Here is a 12,293-nt window from a genome sequence, read left to right as displayed (position 1 = left end):
TTTACACATGGCTTCAGTTAAATGATAAAAACATGGCAGGAATCCAAGAAGCTGATTAAGTGCTGTCTGCTGGCTAGACTAGCAAGCATCTTTCTAGGGAAGATTCTCCAGTCTTCACACACTGTCAGTCTGAACCAAGCTTCCGTGAGCGGCTTTAAAATGTACAGAACTGTATCGAATGGCTTACTTTAGTTTTCTGGTGCTGGCGCCCACAGGCCTGGCAGTATCGGCATCGTCGACAACACCAGTTCTCAAACTGCTCCTGGAGAGGGCGCTCCGATTCCCCCAGGCAAAAGAGATGGAACGGTTCACAGCATACCTGGCAGAAGACAAACTACATGCAGAGAGAGAGAGAGAGGAAGACGTGTTTGAATATAAGCTCAGCTTCTGCGTGGATGAAAGGAAGCTCAAAGGGGGGAGGGAAAAAAAGAAAATCAAGATGATTTTTACCTCCGCATTTCCACTGCTTGCACACAAAAAGCAGAGCACCCTGGGTGTGATAGGCACAGAGGTGAGCAGGCTGAGGCCACCAGCCTCCCACACCTTCTCCACATCATGGTTCCTTTTGAAATCCACTCTGATACGATGCACTCCGTCGCAGGGTGCTCTAGAATTCACCTGGCCCCTAGTCGAGGGAGTGCTCTGCGAGTTTAAAGTACTGCTGCTCGGGGGTTTAGTGGTCAGAGGCTTCACAAGAGGGGGTGACCAAAAAAACAAAAACAGTGTTTGACAAATGCTTATGGCAAAAGTTTTGATGGACATCTTATACAAGTAAAACTTTATTACCTTGTCTTTTGGTTTGTGTCTAGTAGAAACGGGAACAGAGCGAGAAGTTGGCTTCTTTAACTGTTTTGATTCAGCTATTAAAAAGAAGAAGAAAAAAGCGATGATATTAAAATAAGAACAAGGTAAAAATAAAAATGCCGTTTATTGGGAAAAGGTATGGCTATTTACTTACCTGTATCTGAAACTAGTGTAGCTGAGCTCTGCTGTTGCGCTGAAAGCTGCTGCTGCAGCGGCTGTGTTTTTTTCTTGGGTTCATTTGGCGAAATCTTGGGTGAAGCATCCTTTTTTGAACATGCCTGACTGGTAAGTGTCCGTTGCTGCTGCTGTTGTGATGACGGCTGAGACTGTGTAGACTGAGAGGGGGAATTTTGTGCAGAAGATGACGATGAAGAGGAGGAGGAGGAGGAGGAGGAGGAAGAAGAAGATGAGGAGGAGGAGGAAGAAGACGATGAAGTGGAAGAAGATGACGTGGAGGTGGAAGCCGGTACAGGTTGCTGTGGCTTGTGCCCCTTTTTACCGGGGGCACCGCTTGGGGCCGTGAGCTGCTTGGGTTCTGACATCGGTGCGGGAGACTGAGCCTGGGCTGTGGACGCGGCGGAGGCCTGAGGGGGATCGGCTGGGGCAGGGGAGGATGCGAGGGCTGGCGATGATTGCTTGGATAATGGCTGTCTTGACTTCTCCTCTCCCTGCCTTAGAGGAGGAGGAGGAGGAGGGCTCTTTTTAAGGGGAGGTTCCTCTTTTGCTGGAGCAGGAATGGGTTTGGGGCCAGAGTCCGAGTTTGGTCCTTTCACCGGATTGAGGCTCTCTTTCTTTTCCGGTGGCCTCTTTTTCTTGTCCTTCTTGCCTTTACCTTGCTTTTGAAGAATCTTTGAGGGCATCCACTGTAAGTTCTGACACTTTCTCATCCTGAAAAGGAGATTCACAAAATTTTAGCTTCCATCCTGCCTTTAATTCCCACCACAATGACGATGTCTTTGATGCATCTATACTTCTACCATCAACTGTTCGTGCTGGATGTTGATCTAATGAATCTTGTTAGTTACAGTTACAGAAAAGGAGGAAGAAGAAGACATTTTAAGACCGACTCTGACTCTATAAGTGTATTGTCTAAGCTTTGAAAACAAACCAAAAAGATGTATTCACTGGCAAATACCTCCCACTTCATCAGCATAATGAACGAGCTGGATACAGTAACAGCCCATTATATTTTGTCACATAGCATAGTTACATTTCCAAGAACGTGCATGTCAAGCTGCTGACTTCAAGTCAGGAATAATACTCACTTGCAGCATTGCTTTTTAATGTTTCGCCCTCCAAACTTAGGCTTATCCAGACAGTTGGTACATTCACCGCAGTCTTCTGGAACCTGGCAGCCTGAGCACTGGCCACAGCGCCGCGACCGTCGGCCCTTTTTAGGAGGAGCTTCTTGAACGGCCTTTTGCCGGGTCTCCCGTGGCTTTATGGGAGGGGACTGAGGCTCTGCCTCTTCTGAGCCCGCAACTGAAGACTTGTCTGTAAAAAAATCCAAAAAAGGAGGATTTCATTATTACTGACACACAGTTTAACACAGAGAGAGTCATAAAATAGCACTATTAAGAAGGCAAAGATGAAGAAATTTACAATATTGATAAATAAATTATTTTTTTAAACAAATGAATGAATCTTAAATTCTGGCTTATTTTAAAATAAATCAATAACAACTTATTTTTTAGCCACTTTGTCTTTAACCTAATTCCCGACCATCACTATTAGGTCATCTCGCCTCAAAAGTTCGCATGTAACAACATGACATGAGACCAGTCAAAATAACAGGGACAGGGCAGCCAAACGCTTCTCACTCCATCACCACTCCACTGTGTACTTGTGTGCCCATCAATGATTGAATTTCTCTTCTCCTGTGATTAGCCTGTCATCATTGTGTGCTCCAAACTGTTTCAGGACTTCATTCATGACACAACATTTGTGCCATGAATAAAAAACCATTTAGCTCACGCTGCTCTGCAGTATTAGAAGTGTACACATGTCACAGTCCCAATTAAGACCCCGCCCAGAATAGCCAAGTCTTGCACAAGCTGAACTATTCTCTGTACCTTTTTTTAAAAATTAAAACGGTTAAAGATTACCATGAAGTTTACCATTTAAAACAACTAAGCAATAATATCATCCACACCAAAGAGTGTTGATTTTTGCACTTTATAGACAATTCAGTAAACTTCAAGTATGCAGGTGTGTCTCACCATCATTCCCCATGGAAGATAGGATCTTCTCTCTCTCCTCCCAGGGCAAGGCACTAAGTGTGGGCATGTCATCAGGGAACACCGCCCGGTTACGGCCAAGAGCCACAGCTGCACGACGGCATACATGCTTGATGCGCGGTCCACGGACTGATGCCTCCGACGAATCACTCTCTTGACCCTGCAGACCACCGCAAAAAGTGCACCGAATACTCATAAAGAGCATCATGATAACAAATATGCAAGACAATCCTACAAATGCACAAACTTGCAATGCAAAAAGACAGCATGTTCAGCTTATTGTTAGATGTTAGTTACGTTAGATGTGAACAATCTGACCAGTGTGCAGGTGAAGATTAAGAAGATGTGGAAACAAGGCGTGTCCTTAAAAACCCAATTGACATATTAACAGCAAAAAATAAAAACAGATGAAGATTCTGCATAAAGGACTTTCATAAGCAAAGCTACTGCTGTTTTGTGCATAATGCATTAAGCGAGGAGAATTCCCCTTAAGTAACACCCTCCATGGGACTTTCCTCCTATCAAGTTTCAGTCTGAGTACAAACTCAGGTTTCTATTTATAGCAAACATTCATAGCATTATGTCAAACTCATTTGCTTGTGACTATACGATTTAAATGAGAAAACCAGACAGTCTTTTTGTTGAGACTCTATGAGGGCGACGCATGAACATGAAACTGACCTGGACCTTTGCCTGATCTGTAGGTTTTAGCTTGTTCTTCTTTATCTCAAAGAGCTGGGCTTTGGCCTTCTTCAGTAGTCCAACTACCCGCTTGTCAGTCACAGGGTGTTTCTCTGAATTTGATAAAATTTTTCCAATAGAGGAAACAGGAAGCTGTTGTCTGCTGGGATGCACTGGGAGGCTTGGTGTATTTTGGCTGGGAGTACTTCTTTTCTCTTTCTCTTTTTCCCCATCCTCCATCTCTGCTCCCTTCTCAGAGAGCCTGCCTTTCTTAGGCAGACGTCCTTTAGTAAAGGACACAGGACCAGTGGAAGGTGGCACATCTGAGGAAGCGGTGTCAGAAACCGTGTCAGCTGATGTTGATTTCTTTCTCCCCGGAGCCTTTTTTGGAGCAAGACCATCAGAGTCCCTCCCATCTACAGTAAACAGACTAGAAGGTGCATTAGGGGAGCCATCTGGCGTAGAAACCCGACTTCTTTTCTCCAAATCCTTCTTCCCTTCTCTCTTATTCTCCTTCTCCTTCTCACGATTTTTCTCAGAATCTCTCTCTTTTTCCTTCTGAGCAGGTTCCTGGGGAGTGGACAAACATTTTTCTTTACCTCCCTTCCCAGCTCCTCGCCCTGTGTCTTGGCCACTGGGAGGAAAGAGAGGGAAAAGTGGGGAAGAACCGGATGATGCAGCTGACATGGGAGGTGGGTTTCCAGTGGCCCCTCTTCGATTATCGGGTGTTCCTTGTGAGGCCAGTATACCGTGTGATACCGTGGAGAAAGTGTTGAAAGGAGCAGAAGTTAAGGCACTAGTGGCTAGTGGGCTTGCAGACACCCCTGGCAAAGAGCTGGGGTTACTACTGGAGGCAGAGCCTGGCAGCACAGATATCTCTGAGGCCCCTTTCCCCATGGACATCTGGCCTCCTATTTGGCTGCTGCGTCTGGTCATCGAGTGGGATGGAGACCGTGGATGGCCACGCAGTGTTCCCGGAACCGGCCGTCTCCTACGCCGCTGGGTTCTGGTGGAGCTGGGTGGCGTCTGGTGTGGGGAGATTGATCCAGGGCTGCTCCCCGAAGATGACTGCAGGGTAACTGACTCAAATATCCGAGAGTGAGCCTCACTGGGTGTAAAGCGTGGAGCACGAAGCAACGGGCTGCGCTTTTGAAGTGGTGAGTCAAAGCGGGATGATGGGGGGTGCTGGTGGTGAGCGTGGGGATGAAGAGGGGCAAACAGACGAGTCCCACTTCCCGCTCCGGTGACCGGTGCTGGAAATGCAACCGGAGCAGCTCCCCCTGCCCCACCAACACCCAGCCCGACGTCTTCAGGTGTGAGAGGTGGAGGACGGAAGTTGTCAAATACCGGCTTGCGTATAAGGCCCTCCTTGGCATATTTAGCAGAGGAAAAGTACTGCTGTTTCGGGTGGGACAGGGATGTCCATCGGAAGGTGGGCTCTCTCAGAATTGAGCGACTTCTTTTGTCTGACAAGCTGGGCAGCACTGATGGTCCAGGGAGGAATGGTGGGATGGGGTGAGGCATCCAAGACGACTGGGGGTGGTGTTCACTAATAGCAGCTGTACCAGTGGAGGTTGACTGGGGAGGCTGTGGAGGGGTGAGGAGAGGGGGAGGTGAAGAAGACGAAGAAGCTGTGGATGAAGCTTGCTGGGAATTTACAAGTGCAGAGGAGGACATCAGCACTCCTGTTGGTGGGCTGATGATTGGCTTTTTCATCCCAGTGGTGAGCGTCTCTCTTCCCCTCTGTTTCTGACCCCCCTGGCTGACCCCCTGCCGTCTCCGGCCTCGTTGATTCCTCTCTGCCAGCACATGCTCTGCCTCCGGTTCAGAGGGAGGAGACGCAGGCTGTGAGGTGTGTAGCAGGTTGGCCTCCCTCTCTCCCTGTGAGGACGGAGAATGATCCTCTGGCTCTGACAAAGCCTGCGTGGCCTCCGAAGCCTGGGAGTTGCACGATGAGTCATCCAAGCTCGGGCTGCTGGACCTGGAAGACTCTGCAGAAGAGAGTTGTGAGGAATGCTGTGACACAGCACTTGAGCCGCAAGATGGCGCGCTACTGCTGAATCTCCCATTGGCTGTGTTGCTGTTGCTGCTATTCAGAAGACCGGCAGCTGTTGATGGAACAGAGGGAACAGGGGCAGGAGATGAAGGAGGCGGGAGAGAGTCAGTCGGGGCAGTGGTACCAGCGCTAGTAACAGCAGATGTAGAGGAGACAAGCACAGGAGAAGGGGATGAGGAAATGGTGCAGGCAGGTTGGGCAGAAGTGGAGACAGATGAAGGGGCTGTGTCTAAGCGGGGTATCTTTGTATGGGGTGCTGGGGTTCCAAAACTCCCCTCATCTTCAATGAAGCGCTTGGGTGTTTTGATGATGCGAAGGGAGACGGTGCTGACCACGGGCATGATGAACTGCCTGATGTTCTTCAGCGGGGTCTTCCTGATGCCAGCTTCAATGGCTCCTCCCCCACTACCCCCAATGGCTACAGCTTCTTTCTCCAGTCGCTTCTGTGCTCCTTTCTTAGCACGTTCCAGCAGCTGTTTGGCGATGGTAGCATCAGGGCGCTTACACGGGGGGACGATTCTGACTGGCTTTCTGTGTCGAGGGCTTTTTCTGAGGCCCACCGCTCTGCCTGGCTTGGAGGGAAGTGGGGAGGCAGGTGGATTGGAAGAGTCTTGGTCCCCAGTGCCATCCACACTCCTTAGCATGGGCTGCTGAGGTGTGTGTGGTTCTGCGGCCCCACCTCTGATCCTGAACGTTTTATGTTTCCCTTCCCCACATTCAATGGAGGTAGACAGCTGGGCAGCAGCAGCAGCTGCTGCTTCAGCTTTGAGCCTCTCAGCTGATGGTGGTCGCCCACGTCTGCGTCGGGGAACACCGGGCAAAGTCTTGAGGCGTGACTTCAGAGGGGTGAGCTTGGTCTCTGTCAGCCTCTTCAGGTTGGTAACTTTGGATTCACCCCGTCCACCTTTGGAAAACCTCGCCTCAGTATCATGTGGCTGAGTAGAGCCCACTGCCACCTTCTTGCCACCCTTTCTGTCCTTGTCCTCCTCTGTGTCCAGCTCAAACCCAACCTGCCTGGTGTCCTCCCCTGCTGCATGGCTTCCCGTAGTCCAAGCTTTCTTGCTACTTGAAGAAGGGGGTCGGCCTCTTCTCTTTTCTCCGGTCCCAGGTGGCCTCCCAGGTAGCCTTTTCACCCTTTCAGCTGGTCTTTCAGGTCCCTCAGGTTTGTCCTGTTTTGGGGAGGGAAAGGATGATGGGGAAGATAGACTTGCAGCAATTTTCTGGGCGGACAGGACCCGTGGCGGGCGCCCTCTTGGCTTCTTCTCCTGTATAGGTGGTCCTGCTGATAAAACCAGAAAAACAAATAAATAACCAGGCACAAACAGCAACACCTATAGAAAAATTGTACAGGTAGAGTCATCTCAAACTGACTATAAAGTCCCTGGTAGCCAAGACGAGTTAAAATTTTACCTGAGGAAGTTGTTGAAGGGCTCTGTACTCGCTTCTGTTCAACAACCGGTCCAAATCCTTCAAATGCTTCTTCCTACAACACAAGAAAGGGAAAAAGATGAGTTGCCTGTGATCACACCATTTTGTAATGCTAAAATACAGGAACAGACCATATTTAGAGCATTAATCATAGTACATAACAGTGAGATGGCCTAGATGAGCAACACTTGAGTCATTATTGAATAGTAATAGAATGCATTTATACAGCGCTTTTCGGGACCCCTCACTCTCACATTCATACACTGGTGGAGGCAAGCTACAGTTGTAGCCACAGCTGCCCTGGGGCAGACTGACAGAGGCGAGGGTGCCATATCGCGCCATCGGCCCCTCTGGCCATCACCAGTAGGCGGTAGGTGAAGTGTCTTGCCCAAGGACACAACGACCGAGACTGTCCGAACCGGGGCTCGAACCGGCAACCTTCCGATTACAAGATGAACACACAACTCTTGAGCCACGATCGCCCGAAGACAGACTACTCTAGCTTACTCTGGTGCTCTCATATTTTTCTGGTTTTTGGAATAGCATGCCTAACGTTTGAGAAGACTCAAACCACCACAGACGTCTAAATCTTACTGGGTGACTAACACATAGCAATGTACTCCTGCTCCTTGAGTTACAGCACTTACACAGGCAGACAGAGCAAAGAGGCACAAAAGACAATGAGGCCTGAAGTGCAGAGCAAATACACATTAGTGGCATCTTTTCAACAAGAGGAGCAAAAATGTAAAGTGTGGCTTTAAGGCTGAGCCAGAGCAGTCTGAGCTTTGGATTCACTTAGATACATCTGTGCCTTTAGCTGAATTCAGACACTGAATCATGGTCACATGTTAAAAAATATATCAGTTTAGGCAATTTTAGCATGAAACTTTGATATGTTTCACCATAAAACATTTCATCCATGGTTAATAACTGCCAAATGATGTGACTTTAATTACTCAGTAATATTGAATTAATTTCAATATTTTGGGAAATTATGTAAGCTCCACTCTGGCATAGTAAATGTATCCTTCCTCTCATGTCTCAATGTACCCTTGAGAAGTGCAACAGAAAAGAAAAAATCCCTCAGTGATGATTAGCATCTTTGGGCTCCTCTGTGTGCTACTACTTCTTACAATCAATGTGCTTAAGAGTGGAGGTGAGTGTGTCATTTCGTCATGTTTATTTATAGCAGCACGTGGGGATGCAATAAAGGTCTCGCTGGCCCAGTTTGTAGAGCAGCTGCGATCTAAGTGTAAGTGCAAAATTACATGCAAACTGCTTTGCACCATTTAAGAGTTACACACGCTGCATGTGGCTGAGACGCACGACAAACTGTAGGATCTAATTAGAAAGCATAAGAAGCATTAATGTGTGCTCAAATGCCGGTTTTCAGCTGTTCCACATATAAACAAACAACAATAACAGACATCAATACCGCTGTTTTTCCTGGCCTGCAGTATTTATCTAAGTATCCCACTCTGCTCATGGTGCATTCAAGCTTTTCTTTTTCCTCCCCTTTTTTATGCTTCGCTCTGTTTGTATTTCACCCTCTTCTCACGGTAATTGTAGCATCCTCCTCTCTGAGCAAACTGGTGCTCTGGGTTGGTGTTTGTTGCAGAGCGGAGCGGGGGGGGGGGGGGGGGGGGAGTACCGATGGACAGCACTGAGTCGCTGTGATAATGTGAGCAGTCAATGACATTACAGCGTACTTTGCCAGAGGCAAGTGCGTAGGGCAGGCAGCACAGACGCATGTACCTGCACTCACTCACTCACTCACTCCCACATTCACTCACACACACACACCCTTGTGATCATGTACTAATTCTGTCAGCCACACATACACAGTTTGGTGGGCGGGGTGGGGGGTGGGGGATAGCACACCCCCCTGCATGAGCTGCACATCAAGATGTAAACAAGCAGAACACAGGAGTGAAAATGGGGGGAGGGGAGCAAAGACAAGGCAAACCAGCAAGCTCGACGAGCTAAAGGAGGAGGGTCGTGGGAGGAGGGAGAGGAGGAGAGAAAAGAGACAAGGAAGCAGCATCTTGACCACATGCACCATCAACAACGGAGGGAGCGCACCGCTCTCTTGGGAGCAGTGAGGATGAAAGGGGATGAGGTTTTGAACATGCTCGTGCAGAAGCTTGCTAAATCCCAATCTAAACATGCCTCCCACACACAAGACAAGACTCCCCTTTCCTCCCCCCGCCACTCTTAATCTTGCTTGCTCTCTGCCATGCTTCCTAACGCACATTCAGTCAGTCAGTCACTCATTGCTAGCTCGCTCCCACTGACTGACAAGCACTGAGCAGCAGCGCGTGGAACATGCAGCTCACCATGAGCTCAATAGCAGTGCAGGCACAGGGAGGTAACTTCAAGAAGTAAACAAACACCGTAGTATACTACTGAGGTGAAGTGTTTTGTACTACGTTGTCGTGCGACGTGCAAGTGATGAAAGGGGTTACTGGAAAGACCAGAGTTTGTCTTTTTTGTTGTTGTTTTTTTCCCCCTTCCCCTTTATCTCTTAAGCTGAAGAGCACCCTTCATCTTTGCTCGCTTTTGCCGTCGCTCTCACCGTGTGAAATCCTGAGCAGTTTTACTTCCCTGCTGGTCTGTCATTTTTCATCTTACTGATCAATGCATACATGAGTTAAGTGATATAAATTACTTAAAGCTGGAGCAAGGGAAACCAATCTGATTCATGACAGAAGCATCATTAATTTTGTCAGGATGTGCAAGGGACTGTCCCTGACAGGTGTGAAACAGATAGGAATTGGGTTGGAGGTTTATTTCTCTGTATCACTCTGACAGAGCTTTTTGCACTTTGACAAAGCTAATGGGACTTTCACCGCCTTATAAGACAGCATTTAGGAGAAATCAAACTGACTACAGATGACGGGCTGCAGATGATGGATCTGTTTCTAAGGCAGGGTATAAACCCAGCTTTGATCTACAAAACGTATTCCTTGCTAAACAGGTGGGTTTCCAAACGGCATCTCTCTGGTTTTTTTGGATAGGTTTCTTAAATTCCAGATTTAGCAAAACAAGAGCAATTCTAACCACCTACTGTAAGTTAGCCCTTGCTAACCAAAGTTACACTTTTAGGCAGGCGGAACAGCAAAAGCAGACAAAATAATAGAAGCAGAATATGTATAGAAAAAAGTAAAAAAATCTTACTGTGATTTGTCAGCATGTTCCCTAATGATTTACTGACTTTACTTTACAATGAATATTTAAATTCAGTGGAGAAAGTAAGGAAGAGATGTACAACGCTTCATAAAGAAGGCTAGGAGGTGCTGAGAAGGGTTCATTTCCCACCTGAAACTAGAATCTGCAGCAAACCTTTGCAAGCTTTAACCATGGCCACAACTTTTCCCTTTTATTGTTTGTCTCACCTTTTTCAAGTGAATTACCACTATGACTAGATATCAACTCTAAACCCCTACCCAGCACCAATAGTGGTCGTGCATGATTTGCAGTAAAAACAAATCATGTTGTTTTTTTGGGGTTTTTTTTATCTCATGCTGAGCTTCAGGCCAGCCCCTCAGTTCACTCTCTTCCTGAAAGAAGTTTTTTTTTTTAAGATCATTTCTCTTTCAAGCAAATTTCTTCTACCTGGCTCTGCATCATAAACAGAATTGCTGGAGGAGTCTGCTGCGCCTGAGATGACTATATTAAGGGTATCCCCCTATCTATATCAAACAGAGCCAAGAGTAGAAAAAAAAGTGAGTGTAAGTGAGTATTTGAGTCAGAGGGATTATTTGCACATGTGCTGAAATCCTTACTTTTACCATGTTTAATATGAGCATCCGCCACTGTTGCAATATATATGGCAGAAAATAAAATAAGGCCATTTTTAAGTTAAAAAAACTTTTTCGTAATAAACTTCTCTCACTCATACTAAAAACACTTTAGTTCACAGCTGATATTTCTGCTTTAAAACGCGCCAGTCATTTAATGAGCACGGTTGGCTGTAATGTTAAATATACCTGATGGGCAGTAAAAAAGTTTACAACAAGCAAACAACTGCTGTCACAAGTGACGATTCACAGGTCAGTAACAAACACATTAGCATACTCTGCAGCTACCCAAACACCTACCACATCAAGATCTTACCGGAAAACCTAACCGCTACTCATATAATCAGTCGCAGTTTCATGACAGCTTATGACTTTTATGTGTTTTTCTATGTTTATGAAAGGTGCTGGCATCCCAGGGTCTTAATTTTCACTGATTTCTGCATGTAAGGCTGAACCTCCATCGACATTAGCAGCAACATGGAGAAGCACATAGTTTTATGTTAATGTGATATTCTATAATAGAGACTATTTTGATGCATTTACCTGGCAGTTACATACAAGTGTATTAAATGCAATAAGCTAAAGAAGAAAGTGGATAAAGAAGCAGTTGGACAAAACTAATTACTAGAACAAGGATTTAAGCCGGAAGCCAATGCCAGACACAGCTGCAGTGTGGAAAGGGCCTCAGTCAAAGGAGCTACCTTATTGATCCTCGCCTTACCCTGACTGCAAAAAACATTAAATTAAATTAAATAAAAAAAATCACATACACTATTTGTGTGGAAATATCATCAAATTTACATAAGCTCCATTTAAACTCAGAAGTTACCCACTTTCAGACATCTGAACAAGTGATGAGGAGCAAAAGGAGGACAGGAAAGGGATGTCATATAGATTTATAGGTTTTCCAGGGTTATTCTGACGCTAATAGACACTCTATAGGAAGTCATTCTTCCCCGGTAGTCTAGAAAAAAAAAACATTTTGTTGACTCATTCCTGGAAGCTTTCCTTTAGATTTACGGCACAGACACCATGCTCTGCTCCTAGAAATGCAAACTGGCAATGAGCTCATAACCCTATATGTCTGTGATGACATATCTGTTCAAGAAGGTCTCAGCAGGGAAAGCAGTGACACTGCTCTGTGACCCTCCCTGTCAGCACTGAGCAAAAGGTGGGCATTTGTTTTTTCAAGTGTCCAAACACTAAGTGCAACTGCTTCACATTTGTTCAACAGCGTGCAGACCAAAACAAACACACTCCCGTGTTGGGGTACCTTGACTTTCCACA

At 46.6% G+C, this 12,293-nt stretch overlaps 1 protein-coding gene across 2 annotated transcripts in view; it reads right to left on the bottom strand.

Moving 5' to 3' along the window:
* kmt2a (lysine (K)-specific methyltransferase 2A) overlaps positions 1–12,293 on the bottom strand; it is a 38,650-nt gene that overhangs the window by 22,264 nt on the left and 4,093 nt on the right. The window contains exons 2-9 of one of the 2 annotated variants that reach the window (XM_085430030.1): positions 7,189–7,261; positions 3,723–7,060; positions 3,024–3,201; positions 2,070–2,298; positions 959–1,692; positions 787–860; positions 451–687; positions 188–334 (exon numbers count right to left, since the gene is read on the bottom strand). In XM_085430030.1, coding sequence (XP_085286156.1) covers positions 188–334; positions 451–687; positions 787–860; positions 959–1,692; positions 2,070–2,298; positions 3,024–3,201; positions 3,723–7,060; positions 7,189–7,261 — 5,010 coding nt within the window. The remainder of the gene's footprint in view (positions 1–187; positions 335–450; positions 688–786; positions 861–958; positions 1,693–2,069; positions 2,299–3,023; positions 3,202–3,722; positions 7,061–7,188; positions 7,262–12,293) is intronic. The other variant, XM_085430031.1, reaches the window with a different exon arrangement.

The sequence above is a fragment of the Copadichromis virginalis genome, linkage group LG14 (genome assembly GCF_057382275.1).
Source record: "Copadichromis virginalis isolate Kocher_CV1m ecotype Utaka linkage group LG14, C_Virginalis_male_GT1.1, whole genome shotgun sequence".
Taxonomy (NCBI): Eukaryota; Metazoa; Chordata; class Actinopteri; order Cichliformes; family Cichlidae; genus Copadichromis; species Copadichromis virginalis.
Note: the sequence above shows the minus strand (reverse complement) of the source record. Positions and strands in the feature narration are given on the sequence as shown.